At 40.6% G+C, this 27589-nt stretch overlaps 1 protein-coding gene across 3 annotated transcripts in view; it reads left to right on the top strand.

The window, feature by feature from the left end:
- WAC (WW domain containing adaptor with coiled-coil) overlaps positions 1–27589 on the top strand; it is a 122678-nt gene that overhangs the window by 30988 nt on the left and 64101 nt on the right. For all 3 annotated transcript variants that reach the window (XM_019508232.1, XM_019508231.1, XM_019508230.1), the window contains 4 exons: positions 21471–21577; positions 22610–22725; positions 22817–22929; positions 24796–25104. In XM_019508232.1, the coding sequence (XP_019363777.1) occupies positions 21471–21577; positions 22610–22725; positions 22817–22929; positions 24796–25104 (645 nt within the window). The remainder of the gene's footprint in view (positions 1–21470; positions 21578–22609; positions 22726–22816; positions 22930–24795; positions 25105–27589) is intronic.

The following is a 27589-nucleotide window of genomic DNA, read 5'->3' as shown; positions in this document are numbered from 1 at the left end:
ACAACTGCCTGGCTCCACAGCGCCCACCCCTGCCCCTACCTCGGGACTTGCTTAACTTCTAGGGGGCGAAAGCAGCTCCTCCCTGTGCTGGGCTGGGTGGACCCCCTGGGGGGTCCATTGGCCCCCAGGTGAGAACTGCTGGACTGGATGACTTCTGGAGGTTTCTTCCAGCCCTACTTCTTTATGATTTCTAAGACAGTTAAGGTACATGATATGGAGCCAGCCATGTTCTGCAAATCACATTCCTTGAAGATGAGTCCTGTTGTGTACTCAAAACTGTTGGTCACTTTGAAAATGTTGCTATCAGTATGCTTATTGTTCAGGATAACTGTTCTCATTTACTTTTTTCTCACGTTTACAAAAAAGATAGATTCCTCAAAAAATTTAAATTAAAGAATCCAGTGCAGTTGCTTATACTAGTCGTGAAAACAGAATATTGTAGGAGATTTAATAGAAATGAAATTTTTCTAGTGTACCTAGTACCAAATACTTTTATAGACTAAATCCCAACTACAGTTTTAATTTACTTTATACTTAATGTTCATGTTTGCTATGTTCCTGTAGCATAGTCTTGCTTTTGAGAAGTCAACCATAAATGTTTTTCTATTTAGAGTAGATAATCTCTTGATACAGATGTAGGCAAGGTTCTTTGAGTAGATGTGATACCTTTTATTAGACCAACTGAGTAGTGGGGGGAAAAAAGTTCTACGCAAGCTTTCGGGTGCAGTCACCCTTCTGGGATAGGGATTTTCTGCTGGTCTGAGTCTCCAAGACCGGCAGAGACTCCCTATTCCTGAAGAAGGGTGAGTGCACCCGAAAGCTTGCTTAGAACTTTTGTTCAACTACTCAGTTTGTCTAATAAAAGGTATCACATCTACTCAAAGAACCATGGCTGCCTGTGCCCTCAGACGAACATGGCTACAACCAGAAACTCTTGATTTATAGATGTGGGGTTTGGTAATGTTTGGTTATAACCTAGTTTTCATGTACGATCTAGTTATCAAGAAGATACTAGTTTTTCGTTACAGTAACTTGAATTCTGACTCCTTTTTCTCTTATTCACGTAGTGTAGTTTATCTGCCAATATTTTAGAAAAAGAATTCAACTTAGCTCAAAAATTAGGTTACCTGTAGGTAAACATGTACTAAAATAAAAAAAATAGCAAAAACTTATTTAATCTTTTCTGCTTCTCTAATTTTATTCCTAACAGTTTAACTGGATAGACCATAAACTGAATTGCCCCAACAACTTTGTGTTGTACTTAAGCTATCCAAATAGTTTTTTATTCTTTCTTGGTTATCATATTGTACTCTTCTCCAGAGATTCTTAAGCCTTATGAATCATGAATATATATAAAGTTGTATATTTTTTTTCCAGTTTTCTTTCATTTGAATATATTATACAGATGTATGTATATCATGTCACCACTGCATGGATGTTATCAATGTCTTCTGGTAGTGCATGCAAGCATCATAAATAATATCAGTTGTGTGCATGTATTGTGGTTGTTAGGTTTTTTAGTTTTTGTTTAGTTTTTGTGGGCTTTTTTTTTTTTTTGCTCTGTTGTCCTATCCACGGGGAAGAAGAATGTGCATTTTATTGTCTTGTTCTGTTAGATGTCGCAGAACTGTTAAAGCTTCTACGCTGAATTACTTAAGAGACTAGTTTGAGGGAACCTCACATGTCTATGCCTTGCTAGGGCTAACCTAATCTCTCTCTTCCTTCTCCTGTCCAGAGTTTACTCTTTCTGTCTCAATGAGTGTCTCAAGTATGTGGTGTTCTTCTACCACATGGTTGTTCTTTTGTTCTGGTGTTTTCTCCCATCTCTCTTTTTTTTTTTTTAATTAACCTACTGCAGACATGTTGGAGGCACTAGGAAGTTGCTTGTCCTGGTTCTTGCCAGTCTCATAGTTGGACAACTGTACAGTTGTTAATCATAGTAACTCTCCATTATGTCTGTTCTGAGTGGGCTGGAGATGGCTATCATCATCAGTGGTGAATATTCATGGAGACGTTCTCTGTTAACTTCATAGTATCAACCAGAATTCATTATAACAAATACATTCCCAAAATCCTTGTGGTAGGTTTCTATTTTTGGTTTTTTGTCTGAGCAAGGGCAGTGTCAAATAAATGTGTGCTCTACCTGGAACAGAAGGTGGTAAGGTTTTGCGATGGGTCCTACTTTCTGGAGGATTTCATTTCACGGTCTAGGATTGACCCTTAAGTAAATTTTGTTTCCTCTCACAGATGAGCTTTACTTTCCTTGTAAAGAGTTTTGTTGCGGGTAGTGTAGTTGTCTTTTTTTGTTTTTGTAGATATTCTGGACCTGGACCATGGGATGCCTTGAAAATGAGAATCTTGAATTTGATTAGAAATTCTGTAAGAAGCCAGTGTAGGGAGCTCAGAGCAGGGGCTATATCGTACCCTCGCTTGTCCAGGCATGGGGGGGATGGGGCGCGGTGCAGGCACGGCTCGCTCCGGGCGGAAGGGGGCGAGCGGCAGCAGGGCGTAGCAAGCCAGAGCGAGCTGCATCTACGTTGCACCTCTCCCCCTGGCTTGGCAAGCAGCAGCAGGACATAGCCCCCACTCCTGTGCGGGCCCCCCTCACCTTGGCTGGGCAAGTGGTGGCAGTGCCTGCATCCTGTACCCTTCCTGGCCCAGCTGGGCAAGTGGTGGCAGCACCTGCATCACATGCTGCCCCCCTGTCCTGGCTGGGCAAGCGGCGGGCTATGCCCTGTTGCTTCTAACCCAGCTTTGGGGGGAAGAGGATGCAGGACGTGGGTGTGGTGGCTCTGGGAGTGGGAGCTGTGCCCTGCTGCCGCCTGTTTCTTCTACCCAGAGCGAGCCACGCCTGCATCATGCCACCCCCTGCCCCAGCTAGGCAAGTGGCAGCAGGGCGTAGCCTCTGCTCCCAGTGCTGCTGTGCCCATATCCTGCCCACCCCCCCACCTCAGCTGGGCAGCTTGTCCCCGCCCTGATTCCTCCCTTGCTGTGGAGGGATTTACCTGTTCCCTCCCCATTTTGCCCACCACAGCAGACTTAGTAGCTAGAGGCAGCTGGATCCAGTGTGGTGAGGACAGCTGTCTGTTTACTGTATGGCCGAATCTCTGAAGTGGCACTGAATCTTTGGATCCGATTTGCCCGAATGGGATCGGGACAGTGATTTGAATCTCCGAGTCGAATCACTGTCCCTCCAAATCGGCCGAATCCAAAGCAAATACTTGCCGCTTTGCGCAGGCCTACTTGGTAGGATTTTTTACCTCATAAATATTGATAAATGGCAATTTCATCTCTCACTCACAGACCGATGGAAGAATAATATTGGTAATAATCATAAATTATTCCAAATAATAATATTGGAATAATGTTGGCTAATAATCAAAATTTATAGAAAGGGAACTGTAACAGGGAAGCCTTACCCCTGTTACTGGACAGTGGAGAAAGAAAGATGGAGGGACACAGGGGTTAAAGAGGAAAATAGTGGGCAGCGTAATGATTCCTGAATTAAGCAATTAGCTGCTTATCCTGGTCTAATGACTCGCCAGTTAAGCAATAGCTGTTTGTTCACTGGTGTGGGAAGTGGTATATTTGAGGCTCCAGGCCAGTGGCAGCAGGTTCCTGCAAGGGCTGGGCCAGCTAACTGGGGAGTTGGGGAAAGGACAGCTGCTGCTTCTCCCCACGTTCCCAGAGCTCTGGTAGTGCTGCTGCCCTCCTCTTCTAGTCTCTGCCTGCCCAGCTTGTTCCTGACAAATTAGCAGAATGGTTTAAAGCAGGTTTGATTTATTGATTTATAGATACTTACTTTTTATATTTTGACATGTGATTTTTATAAAGCTTTTAACAGTATACTGTCATTACCAAATTGTCTGCCCCCCCACATCTCTAATTTTACACAATCCTAACAGTTTAAATTGATAAAACCTGAAATAAATAAAGAGATTTTTTTTTAGCTGTCAAAATTATTAAAAAAATAAAAATTGAGTTCTGCCAAGCCTAGTAATTCTGAATCGCTGTTGTTATTTAGGACCACTGATTTCTCTTTATTGCTTAGGAGCTGGAAGGCTTCTGCCACTGTAATGAGGTGATGACTCTCTACCTTTAAATCTAGACCAAAAACCATGTCCAGAATGTGATAGTCTGTGTGTAGATTGGAAGAAAGTGATGTGAGAATCCTAGGGATACATTTGAACTGTAATAAGTTTTGTCATGGTATAGGCTGAATGAAGGAATAGCTGTTGGGCTGGCTTAAACCCTTTGTGAAAGTCAAGTCTGTTGGACTTCCCTTTGGAGCTGGGGAGTTAGAAGAGTATTCTTGGAGTAATGGTGGATGTACTGTAGGTGTGGTCTCAGAAGAGCAACAGAAATAGTAACAGTGACAGTAATACGTTGTGCTTCAAGGAGAGTCAGTGGTATTGCCATCCATTTTCTTAACAACAGAAATAGCACATTGACACTCCAGTTGCTCTTTCCTGTTTTGGAAGGGAGGTGGAGAGAGAAATGGCACCCATGATAAGTCACACCTGGGTTAAAGTGGGGCTGCAGAACCAGTTGATAGATTAGGCAGAGGACACTAACTTTAATTTTTACTTCTTTGAAAAAAAATCTTGCCTTTGTTTCTGACTTTTCAAAGAGTGACTACAAGTATTTTGTTTGCAGTAGCACTAGTTGTATGTGAAGCCAGCTGAAACTGGTCCCTGTTGAGACTGCTGTTGCATTCCCACTTGTGGGAAGGAAGAGAAGAAATTTTGTATGTCAGAGCATCTTGCAGGAAAGGTTCTGTTGCATTTCTATTTGTAACAGCGAAAGAACTCATCTTTACTGCAGAGTTAACCTGTGCTTTTACTAAAGCAGACATTCATTTAGAGGTGCAATGGGGTCTTATCCCCAATCCCAACACTCATGTTTGTTGTCATGCCACACATATATAGCTAGGTGCACGGTGCTGGGATCTGGGATCGGGTTGTGGCCTCCGTCTCACTACCAAGTTGAAAGCCCGGTGGCTGACAATCAGCTGATTGTCAGCTGCCTCTGGGAACCCACCAGGGCCAGTTCGAGTCCTGGTGCCATTCTGGGAGCTGGCTGGCAATCAGCTTATCACTTGGACTGGGACTGCACCAAGGCTTTGAATAGCTGTGGGATTTTGCTGGGGCTCAAACTGACCTTGCTGGAGTCTCTGCTGGCTGCTGGTCATTTGGTGGCAGGGATCACTGGGGGCCAGTTGATTAGTTCATGGAGACTGCACGAGGGCCAAATAGAGGCCCTGGGGTGGTCCATCCTGCTACATTCAATTTAAGGCAGGATGGAAACGGGCCACAAATCTATTGTACACATTGTGAATTACTTCCTGTTTTATTGTGCCATTAATTGCTTGAATGCTGTGGCTGAGTTGCTATTTCAGATGCAGTTAATTAGTTAATTGTTATCTTGGGTGACCTCTGTCTGCCAGGGGCTTAAGGCACATTCTCTAATCCATCTCCTATCCACATTCACCATCCTATCAGTTAAGTTTACTGTTTTCTTTCTGGATTAACTGGCCCAAGTTAAATCCCAACACCAGTTTGGAAAGGAATTGGAGAGAGAGATGGCATGTACCATTAAGTTGCATCTGAGTTTCTGGGGCCCATTTTCTTTGAAGGGAGGATATGGAATAACTACTTCCATAATAGGTACTGGGAGGCTGGGGCTGGGCGAGGCAGCCATGGGGGCTTCTCTTGCAGCTCTTCCAGCTGTGCCTGCCTCTGCCCTGGTGCGGGGGAGCCATGGGGGCTATGCCCTGCTGCTGCTTGCCCAGCCAGCATGGAGGGAGGATGTGATGCAGGTGTGGCTCGCTCTGGGTGGCGGCAGGGCATAGTCCCCGCTCCCAGTGATACCACACCTGCATCAGCATCGGGAGTGAGGGTGTGGGATGCGGGCATGGCAGCACTGGGAGAGAGGGCTATACCCTCTTGCCGCTCACCCCCTTCCTCCTGGAGCGTTAAGGTGTTCCTGCATCCTGCCTTCCCCTGCCCTGCTTGGACAAGCAGCAATAGGGCAGAGTCCCTGCTCCCAGCACTGCCGCACCTGAATCCCACGCCCCTTAGCCATGGCTGGGCAGCTTGTCCCAACCCCATTCCCTCCCTCCCCCATGCCCCTTCCCTCCCCTCTACCTCAACCCCAACAGAATTACCAGCTGGAGGAAGCTGTATGAGCTGCCTGTTTAGTCTATGGCCAAATTTCCAAATCAGCTGAATCTTTTTCGAGGCTTTTCTGAATCGATTCGGATCTTTTAATCCGGATTCTATTCGGATTTGGTCTCCAAATCTCTTCCAAATTAATTCAGGTACCAAATCAATTCAGCTACCAAAGCTTTGCACGGTCCTATTATATAACTGATTTTCACATATAAATTAAATTACAGTTGCCAAAAACTATTGCAAGGTAGCTATTTTCTTTAGTTAATATAAAGAAGAGCAGTGTCTTAAAGTGAAGTGACCTAAGGAAATGACAGAAGTACTTTTCTTTTGTTGCTTTCTTAAATTTTGGATTCTTAAAGCTGCATGCAAAAATCTTCACAAACCTGAGCATCTAAATTTGCTGCCTGTCTTGATATACCATTGATCTGAAGGGTATTTCTTACTTCCACAAAGTAATCAGTAGTGGGACTTTTGTAGTAGTGCAGTGGTTGTTGCACTGTGGTTTCCCCCCACTGCACCATGTCACATAGGTGCCCTGGATCCTCCCTGGCCACGGGCTTCCCAGCAGCACCATACCATGCTGGAGTTTTGGCCCTGCAAATTATGCCGCATTGTCCTTTCCTGCCCCCTGGGACAGGGGTGGGAAATCAGAAGCTGAAAAAGAGAGCAGTGGCTGGGGGTGGGAAACAGAGGGAGAACCCACTGCAGCCAAAATAATGGCCAAATGGGAGTCCTTTGCAGCCCAGAAATTGGACGGTCACGTTCTAATGGAAACCCTAGCAGAATTAATAGCAGCGAGAAAAGATCCAGTATATCCTATCACTATCCACACCCTTACTAGCAGAGAAGACTGGTGAATAAAGCCCACGATTCTAAATCCGCATTATCCAAAGCAGCATGCTACAAAATTCCTGTACTGCTCTTAAAAAAAGATGAGAAACAAATAGGTCAGAACAGAAAAATATCTTAAATGTTCTCTCCTTCTTCATCCTAATGAGGGTATAATGCACTGCTGCCTCAATAAAAACACCCAGCTCAGTTAAATGAATAACATTTCAAATTATTATATTTCTCAGTACTAACACTTATTTCTGAGCTCTCATTCTATACAACAGAAAAGTTCTTATTCAAGATTTCACTGCTTTGTTTTATTCCTTTTCAATTCTATGTGGCATATTTTCTGAATACAAAAATTTTAATCTTAAAATGTATGTGTATTTTTATTTACTTACTGCTTAACAACTTAACACAGACTTAATATTAAATTTGGTCCTGTTCTACCAACCAAGAAAAAAAACCTGGTATTTGAACAGCTAAGTACACTTTTTTTTTAGTTTTTACTTTTCAGTAGGTTACAAAATAATGAATGCAGTTTTTTCTAGATGATGGGGAAAAACCTCATGACTTGTGTCAGGCTGAATGTCAATTGAAAATGGAATTATAACCAAAAATAAGGCATTTTAAAATGTTCTCTCATAGTTAAAGTTACATAAATGTTCTATAGGCACAAAGAAAAAAGATTAACATCTTATATATTTAATACAAGTCTCCTAAGTAAATAGTACCTATCTAACTTTTCTTTACAAGCTCTTATTACTATTGTAGAACTTGCAGAAGTCATTTTTCTTGCATATTTTTATTCCAGTTAGGAGAAAAAACAGCTTTTCTACTTTTTAAGGTTCAAACCTATTCTTCACTGTAGAATGCAAGTCATTGAACTGAACTAGCTGAATAAACTAAAAATAATATATTCCTTCTACACCTGAAGAAGAAACTACTACTGTCAAAAAGCTGGCTTTGCATTATCAGCAAGTTCTTATTCCACTCAAGCAATTCTTAGCCAGTGACTTCAGCAAACCTATATGCTTGATAATGGTAAATATAATTTAAATTTAAAAATATATTTTAATAGGTTTAAACAGGTCTATGCTGCCATATAGATTTTTTTTTTTTTTAAAGAAAAATGTACTTCAGTACAAATTTTTGTACTGCAACAGGGCATGTGGCATTTGGCCCTTCCTAGTGCAGCTTGGGCAGTCCCCAGCTGCTTAGAAGTTTGACAGCCCTGTTTAAAAACATTTTAGTGTTGCAGAGATCAGTTTTTGTCTCCTGATGACATCAACGGCTGGTAGTGTGTTGTCATAGTAGAGGAGGCCCATTCATTCTCCCTCTATAGCTCAAGAATGTAGAAGGCTAAAAGTGAAGACATTTACCCATAAGCTGAATATAAGCCAACAGTGTGCTCATTTAGCTAAAAAAAAAAATCAACAGCATACTGGGTTGTCTTAACAGAAGTGTCACTTGCAAACCAAGGGGAGTGATTCAGCTGCTTTGTTAAGCACTGGTGAGGCCTGACACAGAGTGCTGTGTCCAGTTGTAAGCCCCACACTGCAAGAAGCATGTGGACAGTATGGAAAGAGTAGAGCGCAGGGCAACAAAAATGATCAGTGGCCTGGAAGATGAGACTTAAGAGGAAAGGCTGAAACAACTAGGGTCATTTAGTCTGGAGAAGAGAATACTGAGGGGGATTTGATAACAATCTTCAAATACCTGAAAGGTGATTACAAGAATGATAAAGATGGGCTTTTCTCAGTGGTCATAAGGGGTAGGACTAGGATGGGGTGGGCAGTTATTTGGGCCCATGGGCCACATGTGCAGTTCTGGGTAGCTGCTGTGGGTCAGTCAGAGTTTCCCCCCTTCCCTCCACAACAGTATGGAGCCCATGCTCCCAGCAGCTCCTTTCCGGCAACAGCGCGCAGCCCCAGCTTCAACCCCAACCTGCCCTGCACCCATTCTAGACTCGCCCTGGCCTGTGGGCTGACACGTTATTTTGCCCCACCCCTGGACTATGAGTCAGTGGCCTGACACGTTAGCAGGGGCACGTAAGTTGGAGGTTAGAAAGAACTTTTTGATTGAGGGTGTTCAAATGTTGGAACAGGCTAGCTAGAGAAGTTGTGAGATCTCCATCCTTAGAAACTTTCAAAAGCAGGTTAGGCAGACGCTTGGCTGGGATGATCCTGCCTTGAGCAGGGGGCTAGACTAGATGACTTTGTGGGGTTTCTTCCAGCCTGACTTTCTAATGATCCTACAATCTATTTCCATTTTCATTTTCTAATCTTTTCACTATAAGTATATGTAGCTAGTTGGATGTCTATTAAGATAGTGCAATTTTCAGAACTCTGGCAGTCCAGCTGTTGGCCACATTTCTTTGTATGTTATAACAATTGATTCAGTTGATATGATTTTTTTTTTCCGCTGTAGTTACTGAAAGCAAGAGGTAACAAATAAATTAGGACATGTAGCATCTTAAACTGTTGGTCATAAGTGGTTTTATATTGTCTTTTTCCCCCACAGAGTATTGTTAGGGCTAGAAGCTGGAGAGTTAATAATACCCCTCTCCTGCATTTGAAGTCTTTTACCTGTGATGCTCTCATCAGTAAAATTGATTATAATGGCATGTTTCTAGTTAATTTTTCTTATAGTGGGCAACTCAGAGGTGTTCGTGTTGGAGTGAGTTACTAGCACTGGATGTCATCTGTTACCCTGAATATGAAAGAAAGACTTGGTGAACAAAAACATCTGATGAAAATTTAGAAAGTAGTAGTGAGAATTTCTCTCTCTTTTTCCTCTCAGATATCACACTAGATAAAGTAGTATTATTTAATTTGGGATTTTTAAAACTATTTTTGTTTTAAAATTATAATAAAGCACAATTTTATGAATTCTGTAAACTTGTTGGGACTTGCAAGTAAATCCCACCCAAAAGAAAGTTCATAATTCAATTAGCAGTGTACTGTGTCTCCTACTTGGATATATTTATTTGCTTTCTAAAATGTCTCAACTATAATTGTTACACTTTTTTCCTTATTTCTGAAATTAAGAATTTCACATGAAAATATTGTATGCCTTTACAGATAGCATTAAAAGTAGTAGTATGACTTACTAGGCTGTTTTTTGTTTTATAGTTTCATAGTTTCTAGGGTTTGGAAGGGACCTGAGAGGAGAAGAGAGATCCAGCATTTCTAAAATAGTGAAGTTCTTTAAGCAAAGAATGGGGAGAAAAGGGTTTTTTGCCTTTTGTATTAGTAAAAATAAATGTTTAATAGTAATATAATGTTGTATCCTACCTAAAGTAACAACTAACAACTTTTTCAGATTTGAATCCTTACAGAAATATTATAGTACATAAGGAGTTAGATGAAATACGAAATGCATTTTGTAGCTCTTAATAAGCATTTGTGACTCATGCAATATTAATTAGTAGTTGATTAGAGCTTGCACTTAACACTGTCAATCAAGACTGTTGTGTTGATTTCAGAAGACTCCCCAAGAGGTAGAAATTTGATACCAGTGACATAGTTTGAATTCCAAGAGATACAGCACAACTTGTGCTGATTCTAAAGGAGAAACATCTTTATATTTTCTTTTCTTTAGCAGGAAAGTTTTTTAACTTGTGTAAAAGCTGTAGATTTTAGAATTAATCGAGCTTTTATGTCTGTTCCTGCATGTGAGTGGAATCAGATGATTACATACGAGAAACGGAAACATTAATTTTTTCCTCTAGAAATGTTTAATGGAATTCACCTAGTAATTAATCTTTCTTTCTTTTTTAATTTACAATATTACTTTGGTAATTGAAAAGCAAATTTATTTCAGTTCTCCCTCTGAAGTCTCACTGTAGCTTTCTTGAAAGTTGAATTTCTTTTTGTTTAGAAGAAAGCTTTTAGAATTGAAGTAGCCCAGTATTTTAAAGTGCTGTTTTACACACTTGAATGTTTATAGGCATTCTTTTCTGTTTTATTGAGAACCATGTTGTTTCTGGACGCAAGACTAGTTTTAATACCTACTTCAGTCTTAAACCTGGCATTGTTTAAAGCTTCTAATTAGTTCAGTTCAAGTTGTGGCACAGAATAGATCTGCAGAGCTTCCAGAAGACTGCTACAGTGATTGTCATTCTCTGATTGTGTCCCACATTATAGCTATTTACCCAAATACTAGACGAGTTTGAACTCAAGTGGTGAGACTTTATACATGGAAATTATAAAGAGATATAAGTTGTAAAGGGAGATTTTATAGTTTTCCAGGTATAGAACACTGGAGGATCATCTTAAATTCATCTGCCATACTGCTGTGGTGGGAAAGCAGTGATGGGAGGTATAGGTGGCTTGACCGCACACTTGCCCTTCCCACACTCCTTGCCTCCCTTCTCCTACTGCCTGCTCCTTCTCCTCCCACTAACTTTGTGTGGTGAATGGCTCTGGCTCCTCTGCACAGTCCCCTGGTGCTCCCTCATATTCTCCCCCACCTTGTGCCCCCTCTCCTGCCATGGGAGCTGCCTCAGCCCAGGGCAGTTATAGCTCTGGCTTTAACTAGCCTCAGGCTAGTTCTTGAATCCAAGAGAAGCCCCCTCCTCTTGTTGAATATTAGGGGACAATGGGACAGGGACAGGACAACTCATCTTGTTTTTGAGTAAATATGATATTCAAGTGGTGATCAAACTAAATTAGCTCTTTCACACCTAATTGTAGAAGCAAAACTCTTGTAAAATCATGAGTCTTGTTGTGCATCCTTGTATCATTAGGCTCCCTCCACCTTCTGAGCCTCAGTAAACTGAAGATTAATACTTGGATTAGGAGTATTTTTTTTTCGCTTGTTATACTTAGTATCTCCAAACAAATGTTTCACACTTATAATTTTCATGAACAGAATTTAATTATTGGGGGTGGTCATCTGACATTTGTCCCCTCTAGCTACTGTGGCGAGGAAAGCAGTGGCAGGGTGCCAGACCCTTGCCCCTCCCTTCTGTGCCTTCACTGCCTTTCTGGCATTCCTCTGCTGCTGGGCCCCTTGCCACCTGTGCCTGGGCCTGTCCCCCCTGCAGCCTGTCCCCCATGCTTGTGCATGCTTTCTCACTCCCGCCCCCTCCCCCTTGACCCTTGTGCCTGACCCCTGCTGCTTGCCTTCTGCTGCAGTTCTGTTCCAGGTCCAGGGCACTCAGCAGTAGGGCCTGATCAGGGCTGGAGGGATTTGAAGCAGAGCAGAGATTAGGAAGTGGGGGTGGGCAGGCTGCATAATCTCCCCCATGCTTCCCTGGCCACAAACTTCCTTGGCCCCACCAAGCCAGCCATCCCAGCCCAAGGCAGCAACTCAGCTCTGACTGGAGCCCTGAGCCTTGGCTGAAATTGGAGCTGAGCCACCCTCCTGCCTCAGGCTAGTACTTGAATGCAGTCACAGATGTATTTTAGTCCTCAGTCTTTCTCCAGAATTTTATTGGGGAAAGGGCAAAACTTTCAGGGGCTCATTTAGAAGGGATCCAACAGTCCAAGTGGATTCAGTGCAATATGTGTATTGAGACTCATTGTTCCCTATCTAATGATTTCTTCACTACAGTGGATCAAGCAGAACAGAATAGAAAGAGGGACAGAGAGCTTTTCTATGGTGGTGCCTACACCTGCTCTGCTAGTGGTGTCAGCTGATGGCACTCCTAATATAGAAGGAAAATAACATGGAATTATTCTCTTAAATATAAGTTAAAAGCCATTCAGTTTAGCGTTTCAGAAAATGAGACCCAGCGCTGAAACGCAAAGTTTATTTAAAAGGTGGTAGGAAAGACCATAACGACTACATTAATTTTTTTAGGAACAAAAATCTTCTCTTGTTGGTGTTCACAATAAGAGGGGAGAAAAATAACAGACATTTCTTGCACCTAAGAGCAAGACTGAGGAAGTAACAGGACTTTAACTTACTCCTAATGATTCTGTATTTGACTATCCATCTGTTACTTCCTCATCTTGCTTGATCTCACAGATGAGATGGAAAGTGGAGCAGATCTATTGTACCATGTGGTTTTGTGTTTCCTATATGGTTTTGATCTATTCTTCTTTGCCTTTTGAATCTGTTTCTTTAGGAAGTTGGATGTAGCAACTACATAGATAAATTTTTTTTTTCAAAGTTTTGAGGCAGTATAAGTGTGACTATTCATATGCAAGTAAATATAGCATTTTATGTGGGGTTTTTTTGTTGTTGTTTTTTTCCCCTATGGTTACTGCGAGATTCTTTCCAGTGAGGGTGAAATAATATCTTCTGGTGATTTATAGTCAGTGCTTAAAATAAACTTTTAAACATTGCATGAATCAGCACTATTAAAATTACTAATTTATTACCTTGCTTTACACAGTTAGTAAACATTTTACTCTGCTTGGCTATTTCTAAAGCGAACATAATTTTTGTTTTAAAATACAGGCAAGTCTGTGTACGATTATATATTGTCACTGGTGTTATTTTAACAAACTCACTTTTGCTGATGGATTTCGTGGCATAGGCACAGGAGAGGCTTGCTTTCTGCTAAAACAGTTAATAACTTTTTGGAGTGTGCGTGTCTGTGACTCTTAAGGATTTAATATTCCATTGAAAATAGAGCTGTTCACAATTCAGAAATTTTTTGTGTGACTGTAGAGCAAAGGGTAATGTTACAGTGCAGACTTTCAATATTAGGTAAGATTATCAGATATTCTATTGTAATTAAACTACAAAGATGCTTTGTACTTTTATAATTTAATTTTAAGAATTGAAGAGAAGTCCTACAGGCTCAGGCTCCAGATCCATCTATTCCAGTGTACTGTATCTCAGAGGTTTTCAACCTTTTTTAAAAAAGCGTGCCCCTTCTGTCTCAGTTTCAGCTCATGTACGCCTTTATATTTCTCCTTGTTTTTTGGGGGGGGGGCAGATAGAGGCTCCCCAAGGTGAGGGAGGGAGTGGGGCTGGGGCTGGGGCAGGGACAGGCACTGCACAGCCAGGGTGGATTGCAGGATGGAGCCGCAAGTGGTTTGTGCAGGGGGTCTCCCTGGGAGGGCATGGCGGGGTGGGTTGCCGCTGCGGGTTGAGGCTGGGGCTGCTCTGGGCTGCGCTCATGGCAGGTGGTGGCAGCTATAGGAGGGGCTGTAGCCATTCCAGAATTTGCCCTAGCCCCCCACCTCCCGCATGTGGCTGTCTTGTGTCCTGCCCCAGCTGGGCAGCCCCTGCCCCAAGCCCATTTCGTACCCCACTGCTGGGGCCTCAGTCTGCTTCTACCCCTGTCCCTTCCCTCACAACAGACTTACAAGCTGGACCCCGCTGCTCTTCACGTTGCTGGGCTGCGCTCCTGGCCAAGCTGCGGCTGCTCTTCTGGGGGAACTATTTTACTGGAACTTTAAATTTTGTTTGGCATGGGGGTGAAGGAACTAGTGAGGAAAGATAGTGAGGTTGACATTCCTACCTGCAGATAAATGAATAGACATAGCATATGCATTAGGCTATATGTACTTGAGGTTTTGCCTTGGTTGGTTATGTTTTGTTGTTGTTCAGTTTTTTGTTCAAACTCAGAGTAATTAATAGATTTGAATTTGATCTGAATAAATTCAAATTTGATTTGAATTTATTGGTCATCCTTGAATCTGTATAAAACAAAGACATTAAATGTAGTAAATCATGATTTAATTTAAATTAAATTAACATTTTAGTAACTTACAGCGGAAGTAACTTTGAATAATTTAATCGTGTGTGGTATGTGTTAAATTCCTCTTTTTGATGTTGCAGAGATGTGTTTTTAAACCATTGTTTTATGTGCTTTGAGTTTAATGCAAGGAAAGGTCTTAGAAATTTAAGTATACCTTGGTAGCCGTAGTTAGGGAGCTGAGCCTGCTCATTGTGGATCACTTGCAAAACTTATTTTTGCTTTTACTCGGTAAGCAGCAGAAATTCCTCTTACTATATTTTTCATATATAATACATACTTCAGTTTCCAGCTACAAGCATACCTCGTTTTATTGTGCTTCGCAGATATTGCGTTTTTTACAAATTGAAGGTTTGTGGCAACCTTCATTGTTGTCTTATTTTAAGAAATTGCCACAGCCACCCCAACCTTCAGCAACCACCACCCTGATCAGTCAGCAGCCATCAACATCGAGGCAAGACCCTCCACCAGCAAAAAGATTACGACTCGCTGAAGGCTCAGATGATGGTTAGCATTTTTTAGCAATAAAGTATTTTTTAATTAAGGTATGTACATTGTTTTTTTAGACATAATGCTATTGCACACTTAATAGACTACAGTATAGTGTAAACATAACTTTTATATGTACTGGGAAACCAAAAAATTCGTGTGACTCGCTTTATTGCGATGGTCTGGAACCGAACCCGCAATATCTCCGAGGTATGCCTGTACTGATTTTTGGAAGAGAGATTGTGTTTTGTACATAAGAAAAATACATTATTTAATTGACCCCCCCTCCCGGGAACACTGTTAACTGAAAAAGTCTTTTGGAGATCACTTTTAATTTACAGTAAAAATGTTTTGTTACCTAGTGTTCCTATTGAACATTTGAACTATGGATTTCATGTTCTAGAGATACTCTTTGAACGTGTTGATTAAAAGTAATGTTTTTAGTCTTATATGGGTTGGATGTTTTTATAGACATGTTGAGAAAAGGTTTAAGTTCCTTTTTGAAAGAACAGTTCACCTAACCAAAAATGATTAAACTCTGTTCTAACCAGCCAAAGGACCCAGTGTATCTGTAGAAATGTTGGATGTTTTCCTTTAGTTGATAGTAGAAGGCATAGTGTTTGAGGTAGAAGCAGGTATTGCATAATCTACCACTTGAAAAGTGAAACTGGAGGGCAAGGAAGCTCAGGATTGGTTGTGAAATAGATTTATATTAATTATTAAGCATTTTAAGAATGTTCAGTTTAATTTTGTAGCTTGAAATGCTGTTAGTTAACAAAAACAATGCTTGTTATTTGTGAGCCTGTCTTATCAAAAGCCCCTTGTATCCTTTCAGGATATTGACATTAACCAAAAGGCAGGAATCTTATACAATAAAACAAAATGCAAGGAGTAGAAAGTGTTACATAAACCACCTGTGTTTTGGGATTTCTGGCTTAGGCCACATACATGCATTCACATGATCTGGGAGAATTCTCCCAGGCTTATTCTCCTAGTGGAAAACCTCCCTTGGGCCTTGAGCAGACCTCTTAATTTTGAGCCTTTTGAGAGCAGTGAGCTTGCAGTGCTGACTCTACATAGCCAGGGGACCCTTGTGGATGCATCTTGTCATGTTCGATAGGCTCCTTCAGTCTATGTCTTCCTACAACATGATGTGTTGATTTGGCTGGAGAAGCAGAATCTCCTGAGGGAAAGGGAGCAAAGCACCCTGGGATGCTGGTGCATTGTGCTTCTCTCAGAAGAGAACGTGTACAGATGTTTGTTCTCCCAGGAGAAAGGCATCTGCTGCAGTCTCTCAGCCTTGGGAGTGTGTGAAGCCCCCAGAGCTAGGAGACCACTGCTGCTGCAGTTTCCCAGATTTTGGGGTGTGTGAAGCCCCGAAGGCTGGGAGATAGAGGCTGCTGGGACCCAGCATCTGCAGCTGCCAGGGCTGAGAGTCCCCTCAGTGTCTGTCTGCTGTTCCCCCCTGTCCTGTTCTCCCCTCCACTCCACTGTGGCTGGGAGCGTAATCAGCTGACGGGGCTCCCAGCAGCAGGGGTGACCCTGCTACCTGGGTTGATTAAAGCTGGGGTACCAACCAGCTATAAAGTCAATACACATTTTTGAGATCTAACATGATAGCAGGTTGGACCTTTTTATGTGACAAGTGCTTTGCATGTGTAGCTTGTTCAGTTGATTATGGGATTAACCTGCTAATTGCACAATATTTGTGTGTAGAGGGGGCCTAAATTCTGAAAACAGTCACCGTGGGGGAAATATACCGTGGGAATCCTTAAACCAGATTGATAGGGCTATACCACAAGCTCTTATTTGGCCTGGGAATTTTGGTCGATCTGAGTATGCATGTAGATTTTAGAGCACTTTGAGTTTTTTATTTTTTTTTTACAATAGTTCTGTTCAGCCTTAGCTATTAGATATCAGACGCTTCCTTTTCTTTAATAGAAAGTGCTCAGAAAATTGAGCTCATTAAATACCTACTGTAAATATCATTTGCAAAGCATTGTGTAGCTTTCTGGTGTTGATAAGAATGTAGCACAGGCAGTTAATACAGTTGGACTTTGGGATTTAGTGTTCATGAGTGTTTAAAGACTGCTTTTTCTCAGTATGTGAAAGAATATGAAAAAGGTCTAGTCAATGTTAGTGTGATTTTGCTGAGATGAGGAACTTTGCCTCTGTTAAATCAAGAGGAGTGGGAACAAAGCATGTTTTATGTGAACATATCTAGCATGAAATGGGAAAAATAAAATCAAGTAAATCTTATAAATAAAATATTTCAGTTTACAGGAAATGAAAAGCCATAAGACATTTAAAGTGTTTATTGAAGGCAAAAAATAATTTTAGTACATATGAGAACTTCTTTGCAATTGTTTGTGAAGAATGCTGTACAAAAGATTTTGTATAATTAGCACACCTCTTACATTGATTGTTAGAACAGGAAAACAAATACCATTAGGCAACAAGATATTCTGGGCAATAGAACACTAAATTACATTACCTTAAATTGGCAATACTAGTATGTGATTTAAGTTCCAGTCTATGGAAAGTGCTTCCATGCCATGTTATGTTGTGCGTGTGTTCAGCATGTTAGCAAATTTCAAAGTTACAGCTTTTCTATTAGATTTGTCGAATTCTGGTTTCACCCTGATTTGCAGTTAAATTTGGGTATGGTTGAGTTAGTCACTAAGGGTAATGTCCTTGGCCTGTAAGTAGAGAGTAGTGTTGAGGCAGGCAGGGTTCTTTGGGTAGATGTGATATCTTTTATTAGACCAACGAAACAGTTGGAAAAAAATTCTTTGCAAGCTTTTGGGCACAAACACCCTTCTTCAGGCATTGATTCTGCCGCTGTTGTGTTCTCCAAGGTAGAAAAGAAGCTAAAGTGTGTGTGTGTGTGTGTGTGTGTGTGTGTGTATAAGCCTGTGAAAATGCTAGTGAGCGGAAGTTTGGAAGATGATGGGTAGAGATTGTGACAGGATCTTTTCTTGGTCGGTCTTACCACAGATCGCGAGGAGTTGGGAAGACAGTGAACAGGCTTGGTGATCTTTATTGATAACTGTTAACGTAGCTGCGCAGCAGCTTAAACTCACTCACCACGCCTCGCTCCCTAATGGTGCGTGAGACCGATGGATCTGGCTGGTGAGTTGTCTCAGGGGTTTCAGGTCGCCGGGATCAGGCGGGTCTCTGCGTCCTCTGGTTAGCTACTCCGAAGGCCGAGCCGTGTCCGTAATAATATGCCGTGAGTCGTTCCGAGTCCATTGGATGCAGAAGGGACCCTGGTGATCAGGTGGGGGCTCCTTTTATAGCTTGGGTGACATGCGGTGTTGTGATTGTGTGAGGCACCTTTCGATAGGCCCATGGCACTGACTGACTGACGCTGGATCCCGCCTTGTAGAAAGTTCTAGCTGCTGTCTATCTTTTACACTCATGGCAGAAAGGCAACTATCGTCTGCCTAGCAACCGTTACATAACTTTGTATAACTTTTCTGATTGGCGAACATGGCCACTTATCTCTGTTGTGATCATTGTTTGTTAAGAGTGGGAGGGAAGAGGGAGGGGAGGAATTGTGTGAAGGAATGCAAGTGGTTAACTTGAGACAGGTTACCTGGTGTGTCAGATGTCAGGCAGGTTGTAATGTGTTATAAATACAGTATCTATGCCAAATCCATGATTTTTTGTATTCAGTAGATTTATTAAGTGAAGTTCGTAGGCTCATCTACAAAAGGTGTTTTGTAAGTTTCCTTTGAGGATACGACTGTGAGATTGGGGAGGGTTTGTCTTGTGAGAAGTGGGCACCCACAAGTAATTGGATATGTTTGTCTTTGGGTTTTTGGTGTGTTCATTCTGGTACATAGTTGTTGTTTTGTTTCTCCTACGTATTTTCCTTAAGGGCATTTGGTACACTGGCTGAGATGGATAACATTTCTGGAGGTGCAAGTGTAAGATCCAGGAATGGTGATGGATCAGTTATGGGGTGTAGTTATTGTGGGAGTGGTGGAGATGTGTTGGCAGGTTTTACATGTTTTGTCTTGACATGGGCTGCATCCATTTTGTGTGGTTTGGGTCATAGGAAGTTTGCTTCTGGTAATGAGATTAAACAAGCCCCGAACCTCAAAGGCTAGGGTGGGTGGTTCTGGAAAGATCTCTTTAAGAAGAGTCTTCTTCAAGTATGGGTTGCAAGAAGGCAGCTTCTCCAAGTTCAGTATGATAGACGGTGCAGGCCTTCCTTTTACACTGAATTCCTGATCCTTCATTACCCTTTTGGGACCTGTTTAAAAAAAAAAACAAAACAAAACACAAAAAACCCCACAAAAAACTTAGAAATAGTTGTTAGATTTGTTTTCTTTTGCTTCTCTACTACTTTTGCGTGCAGTGCCTGGATGACCATTGCAGTTTTTTCCCTCCATTTGCAGTTGTATGTAACTGCCTGGATTCCCTTTCCCTGTGCTGTCCTTCATGTTTTGCTCGGTTCCCTTTTTTCCCTGCGTAATGTAGACATTTGCCCCCCAAAAGGTTCCTTTCCAGATAGCTGGTAGTTCATTCTTGCTAGTGACGTCCATGCTTGAGGATAACTCCTGTTTCCACTTCCCTAAAGTACTGTTCATAACGAGAGAGTAGAAGAGACATTAGACTTCTGCTGCTTCCAAACTCTTTCCAGTTCCTCCTTTCCAGCACTCTTCATTTCAACAGCACATCATCTGGCTTCTCTCTCACTCCGTGTCATTACTGCATAGCCAGATCTTTCTTGCCTGCTTTTCAATCACTGCTTCTGTTATTATTTAGACTTATTCCAGCCCTGTTCAAAGGCTCATGATATTGTCACACCCCTATACTTCATTCTTCAGCTTCCGTATTAATATTCATCCTATCCCTTGGCTCTCGGTCTGCTCACCTTCACTCTGGTTTGCCCTTGGTTCAGCTTTCTAAATGACCCCCTTAATTCAACCTTCACCAAGCAATCCACATTTTTAATACTCCATTATTGAAATACTTGTCTGTCAGCTACCTGGTCTCTTCCCACATTACCCATCTGCCCTTTCCTATGCACCTTAGTATCTAGTCTTTCCATATCTTCCTGTTTTATTGCTGTTGATGATATCGCTTGTTTGGGTTTTTTTTGTTTGTTTTTTACCCCACCCCCAAGCCCTGCCCCCTTTTTTTGTGCATCATTTGGGGGAAAAATAGGGTTAAATAACAGAGAGGCTCAGTCATCTGCAGTACCTTTACTGTTGTAATCTTTTAGTCATGATGTACAGTTAGAACTATTCTTTATTTTCAAATTTTGGACTCAAATTGTAGAGATGGCAAGTAGGAAAACTAAAATTAGTTGTAAACTGAGCAGCAAGATCTTTCCTTCACTTTTAAGTATATTTTTGTATTATATTCCTCCACCATATACTGATCTTGGCTTTTCCCGTTCGTTATACTTGGCAAAGTGACCTCAAATAGCCCTGCTTGATCAAAATAGATGGAAAAATGTAAATTAATTCTAGACTTAAATCAGTTATCTCTTGATTTTGTGGTCGTCTTAAATTATTGCTGCAATCTGGTTAAAGTCCCTAAATTTAGGCCTTGTTTAGGAACACTGATACAGGAATATTCATACAGTTTCTAGGGTTGGAAGGGACCTGAGTAGATCATCTAGTTCGACCCCCCTGCCATGGCAGGAAAGAGTACTGGGGTCAAACGACCCCAGCAAGGTGTCCATCTAGCCTCCTCTTCAAGACCCCCAGGGTAGGAGCCAGCACCACTTCTCTTGGAAGTTGGTTCCAGATCCTAGCTGTCCTGAGCGTGAAGTAGCGCCTCCTGATATCTAGCCTAAATCTACCCTCTGCCAGCTTGTGACCTCCTGGTATGGATGTAGCCGTCAGCCAAGTAACACTGCTCCTGTATAGTAAAATCATTCCCTTCCCCAAGCAAAAGTGCTGTCTTGGGGAAAATTTCTCTTTCTCTAGTGACAACTGTGTCATGTAAGGATTCTCTCCCTCTCCTTGACGTAGCTATCCTGGCAAGTCTGTAGTGTACACCTAAGTTTGTGTTGCAGAAAACTCAAAATATTTGAATTGCATGTTATGTGCAGATCCTCTACTAATAATGTAACCATAAATTAAGAATATGGGAGATATTTTTGCCTTATTTGTAAATGAAAATTGCACAAGTCTTTAAACTTTCACTCGCTCAATCTGCAGCAAAGTGTTCCTACTATACCAGCATTAAGGAAGACTGAGATTAAGTATTAGTTTTTTTTAATTAAACACTGATACTTTTGATACAGGTATGATTAATTTGCATGAGGTATTTACAGTGAATTTTTCTGTTTTTAGGGACCAGTTACTCTCCACAAGAAAATTCACATAACCACAGTGCTCTTCATAGCTCAAATTCACATTCTTCTAATCCTAGCAATAATCCAAGCAAAACTTCAGATGCAGTAAGTATTTTTGATAAGTATTCAAACTTGCCTTATGTAGTTTTATACAAGCAGTATTTTCAGTACTTCAGATGAAATCATCAGAGGTGCATTTTTGCAAATTTTATTGAATTAGTAGGGCCTGCAAAGTGATCATAATTGTAGATGGAAGAGAATTACAAATTATTTACATGTGTTGCAAGATATGTTTTGGTGTAGCTGATTGTATTTAGACTTTTCAGATTCACCTGCCTTGCAATGCAGACATTTGATAAGTTTGATTTAAAAAAAAAAAAAAAAAAAAAAAAAAGAAACACGGCTATTGAGAGAGTTTTTAAATACAGTTTGGGCAGGGATTTTACTCTGCCTCGCTTCCCTAACATGAAACTGATAATTTCCCAAACCTCTGTTTTTGGGGTTTTTTTTTACTCATGGCTAACAGTAGTAGAGCTTCAATCTGACCCTCTTACTGGTTAACTTGAGGAACTTCCTGAATTCCATGATCATTGTACATGGCAACTCAGGTCTGCACTAAAACATGTTCTGGTGTATAGGAGAAATAAATAAATCCTTCAAATATTAATATTTTCTAAATCTATTGGGGAATCTCTAAAATATTAACAAGCTTAAAGGTTTGAATTTCAAATTTTGATGAGGTTATGAGTATACAGAAGTTTAAGAGCCAGAATTGCTGATATCCTGAAAATGTTCTGGCAGACAGTAATGTTGTTGTGTTCTGATGAATACTGTGCCAGATTTACTTGTGCTGTAATTTTACCAGCGATGGTGATATAAAAGAAGCGGTGTATATTTTTTGAAGCTGCTGTAGTGTAGTATTTCTCTGCTGCAGTATTATACGGGAGGCAAAAGTATTGCACTGCAAAATGGGAAGAGCATTAAATTTTAGCCCTTTTGTAGGGAGGTTGGTTGTGTTTTGAAGTGCATGTGAATGAAAAGGTCCTGTACCTTATAACTTCAAATGTATTGTAATCTGCATAATTTATTTGAATTCACACTACTAGACTCTTTGCCAATGCTGTTTGTGTTTTCAAGGCCTTCGATTCTGCAGATGACTGGTCTGAACACATCAGTTCTTCAGGCAAAAAATACTACTACAACTGCCGAACAGAAGTTTCACAATGGGAAAAACCGAAAGAGTGGCTTGAAAGGTATGTGTGTGCATATATGCTTTAATTTGTAATAAAGTACTTGATCTCGAAACTATCTTACTTCATTTTCCTTTGTGTTTCTTTTCTACAGAGAGCAGAGACAAAAAGAAGCAAGCAAAATGTCAGTTAACAGTTTCCCAAAAGATAGGGATTACAGAAGAGAGGTGATGCAGGCAACAGCTGCTAGTGGGTTTGCTGGTGGAAGTATGTGGTTTTTCTACAGTAAAATATTCTTGCTTTGTGAACACTATTTACTTCCTTCGTATTTTTCTTTGCCAAACTGAGAGCGATCCTTTTGCCCTTTCTGCATATTTTATAGCAGAGGGGCAAAGTGGCTCAGATCCATCTTGCTGAAAACTCAGCTACAGACATCTCCCAAAAATCTTGCTGCCTCATCATAGTACTGTATAAGTTGGTGCACTTGCTCATTCTTTTATATCATATTACTGTTCCATTTTTGCAATCATCTTTAATTGCCTGCTAATAAGTGTGCCATAGCTTGAATAAAATGTTTTTCTGTAACAGTTAAAAAAATCTTTCTTATCCAGCTTCTCATAACCACTGAGAGAACTGTCTATATGTGATGGTCTCAGATTAAAGACGGGGGACTCAGAGATTCCTTTAAACCTTGATTTCACCCTTGGAGTTATTTATAACTTGCAGCTCTCACAGGGTCCTGTACTATACTTTTAAAATATATATATTTTTTAATTCATGTTATCTTCAGACATGGTTGACATACTTCTGGGATTGATATGTTTTTGTCTGAATTTTTGTAGAGTGTGATGTTAGCTGAATTGGCTTTATGGTCTGGTGCTAATCTTTCTTTACCTAGTGGTATTGCAAGTTTGCTTGTGCATATACATTTAATTGGTATGGACACTTTTACAGTAGTTGGAAGAATTAAAAATACCCTAGCAGTTTGCTTCATTCACTTATTTCTCACTGTTTGAAAAATCAGCAGCTTAGAAAAGGCCTTTACTATTCTCACTGATTCATTTTTATAGAGATGACCAGCATACTGAATTAAGGATATGCATGTTTCAAGAAGAATCATTGTAGAAATAGAATATTTCAGTCAATGTTTCTTTTTATGAATTTCCAGCCAGTTTGCTACATTGCTAATGGTTGGGGCTGCATGGTAGATGAGAAACCAGAAATTAGGAAAAAAGCATTCTATGTATGCCAGTCATGCTCTACAGTACCACAAAGTCACAACTGTGTAATGGCATGCATTGCATCACATGTTAAATAATCTATTACATTTTGTATGCCATTAGCCACGTGTCTTGAAATTGGCCTTTCATCCCCTCTTGGTTTTGTGGAAACAAAATCAAAATTTGTTTGCATTAAAAGCTAAACACGAGGCAAACATAGTGCATAGAAGACAATTGTATAATATAAACATTTTTTATTGGAACTGTTGACTTTAGTCCCTCAGACTGAATATAGCATACGCAAATACTACATTTTGGTCTGGATATTATTAGGAACCTTTTAAAAAACTGCTTAAACTAGAACAGGAGTTGACAGCATTTTACCACCATAGGCCACTAATCTTCACCTTTTGTAGTGCTCAAGCTGCCTGTGTTTCATTGCTGGAAATACCTGGCTCTATAGCCACAGTAAACGCAGGCCAGAGCACACCTAAGGGAGCTGCGGAGAAGAGATTGGAGAGAACAGGTGGCTTGGCTCAGCTCAGCTGCATGTCACCTGATTAGCTGTGCCTTTCCAGACTGGTCTGTCTTGGGGGTTGTAGGTTGTTGACCCATGAGCCAGAACATTCGCTATAGTATGGTCTGTCCCTAAATACAAACTTAATTGGAACTCGAGAGCAGCCCAAGTTCCTCAAATGTTGGAGGGTTCATTTTGTCACTGAGAAATTATATTTTGTCTTCTAATGTGTTCTTAGTCATAGTGCTAGTAGTTGATTTATAAAACTTGCATAAGGTTCAGTCAACTGTAATTATTGGTATGTTGCTAAATAATCATAGTCGCTTTATTTGATAAGTTTCTAACTTAAATCTTTTTTTCTTATTGCAATATTACTTTGTGAATCCTGAACAAAAGTGGAAGACAAGCATTCCAGTGACGCAAGTAGTATGCTCCCACAGAATATTTTGTCTCAAACGAGCAGACACAATGACAGAGACTACAGACTGCCACGAGCAGAGACTCACAGTAGTTCTACTCCAGTACAACATCCTATCAAACCAGTGGTTCATCCAACTGCTACCCCAAGCACTGTTCCTCCTAGTCCATTTTCTCTACAATCTGATCACCAGCCAAAGAAATCCTTTGATGCCAATGGAGCATCTACTTTATCAAAACTGCCTACACCCACATCTTCCATCCCTTCACAGAAAACAGAGAGAAAAGGTATGTCATTTAAAACTTTTTACCCTACTCAGTGATGTGTTGAACTTGCGTTCCTCCCTTGATTGGAGTTTGTGATTCAAATAGCATGTGATTTTTAGAACTTATGGGAGTCCGTCTTGTTGATTTTTGTGTTTTGAAACAGTTATTTCAGTCATGTTATGGGGGGGTACAGTAGTTGCTTTTATTCAACCTATGTTCCTTGCAGTCTGGTCTGATAACTCTGGCTGGCATTTAGACAATTCATATGCTTAGTGTACAAACTCTTTACTTCAAATGACCGCTGGTAAAAGTGCCTAAAATCCCTTTTTTGTTACTTGTGACTTTTCAGTTATGGTGGTTTTTAACATAGCCATAGCCTTTTATGTTTCAAAGCCAACTAGGACCCATGTGTTTCTATCAGCTACTGTGACTCTGTGGGATTCTGGTGACAAACGAACTATTGCAGCTGCCTATAATTCTACGTAGGGACTTGATTGTGATATTTAAGGAAAGCAACTGAGCTGTTGCTTTTGTTTGATCATACAGACATTCTTAAATTTTGTCCAGTGCATAAGTATACACTGCTTCTTCAATATTAAAACAGCTACAAGTTAAGTATGTATTATTTGCATTCCAGAAACAGTTTAGAGGCACCAAGCAAGGAATGGGACTCCATTATCTTGACTAGGCCTGGTTTTAGATTTTTGAAAAAACAAATTGGCTTTATAATTGGATTTACTTACAGGGAGGAGGAACTACTGCAAAATGCGAGAATAGGGATACTTGGTACTAATGACCATACAGTATTTCAGCTCAGCATAGGAGGAAATGGTTCACAGAATGTGGCTCTGTGCAAGGTGAAATGATTTCAGGGACGTGCTTTGGGGAAATTAGTCTGTTGACCTGTACTTATTGAAAGTAATTTAAAGTTTCTTATAGGAAGCATGCTTTAAGTACTATGAAAGATTCTTAAATCTTTCTAGAAATGGTTTTGCTGGGGATGTTTGTAAACTGCTTTAGTTGATGAAGAGAGTACAGACCTGTAAGTAATACCAAACAGGCTCAGGACTAATATTTCTCTACCCTTTGAGGATACCTTCCTGCTTTCCAATAAACTAAATTGTCTCAGTTACTAGTGTATAAGCAGTACAGCTAATCATCAGATAAAAATGATATAGTATAAAACAGGTTTCAGTAATATTCAAAGTAAATGGTGACTTGCATAAAATAAACCTATGGTAGAAAAACGGGATGGAGCCAAAATGTTAATGAAAGGTTTTGAGGAGAAAAGATGCTATAAAAAAGAAAGTGGCCACAGGACCCATTTATGTTCCTAACATAATTAAGTTCACCAGGCAAATGATTTCCCACTCTTTTAACTTAGTCAGAATTCTAAAAGGTAAAAACACTTTATCATCTTCCATCTTGTATTCTTTTGAGACATGTTACGTAAATATATTGTGCATTATTAATGAAGAGACTTGCGTGTGGTTGATACCTGTATTTAGTTCTTATTTAAAATCCACATAAGCTAAGGTAACTTGCTGTAATAGTTGATAAATAATTCTGTAAAAGTAATCACTCAAGCCTGTCAATCTGTACTCCCATATAAGTTCTTCTTTAATCCATGAGGATGAAATTTAGTAAATGTTATTACTCTTATTAGCATCTAACTGTTAATTAACTTATTTGATCTAATCTTTTTTTATATGATACAATTGTGTGAGCAAAAAATGACCACCCCTGAACTTGAATAGAATGTGGGTCAAAATGTCTCTGAAGAAAACATTTTAAAATTTTAGAAATAGCTGTTTTCAGGAGGATAGGAAAACAGGATTAGTTTACTGGTTTAACTCTCAGGCTTGAAATACTACAGTGGACAATGGCTAAATAGTTGAGTGTTTAAACTTTTGAGGTAATAGAGTACATACAGTTTATTTTGTTCCAGCGTTCTTTCAAAAGATCTGTATAATGTTCTTGCTTTTTTTCTGTCATTGTTTGATTTCTCTCCCTCCCCCCCTCATGAAACATTTTGGGCTAAGGGATCCACACATTTGTAGTTCCCTAATGTAATGCTTGCTGATTGTTTGCCTGTTACTTTCCCTTGCAGACAGATAGTAGGGGTGCGTGAAGCGGCCAGTATTTGATTCAGATTCAGCCTGATTTGGGAGACAGTGATTTGATTTCCTTATTCAGCTCACTGTCCTGATTTGGATCACTGTTCTGATTCAATTTGGCCAGATCTGAATCTGAAGATTCGATGCTGATTTCGAGAATCAGTGATTCGACCACAGACAGCTTTATATGTTTTTTTTTCTATGTACCTTGAGGTACCAGGCATGGCTTATGAACGCTGAGATGGTGGGGCGGATGGATCATCCCATGGGAAGCACGGTGGGGGTCCCCCATGCTCTTGGTGTTGGGCCTGGAAGTACTTCTGGTCCACTTCTAGGTCCACTGCTGAGCGTGTAGCCCACTACACCCCCCCCCCCCCCCCCCCCCCCCC

Source organism: Gavialis gangeticus, unplaced genomic scaffold (assembly GCF_001723915.1).
Source record: "Gavialis gangeticus isolate Ggan-Ray unplaced genomic scaffold, GavGan_comp1, whole genome shotgun sequence".
NCBI classification, from domain to species: Eukaryota; Metazoa; Chordata; order Crocodylia; family Gavialidae; genus Gavialis; species Gavialis gangeticus.
Note: the sequence above shows the minus strand (reverse complement) of the source record. Positions and strands in the feature narration are given on the sequence as shown.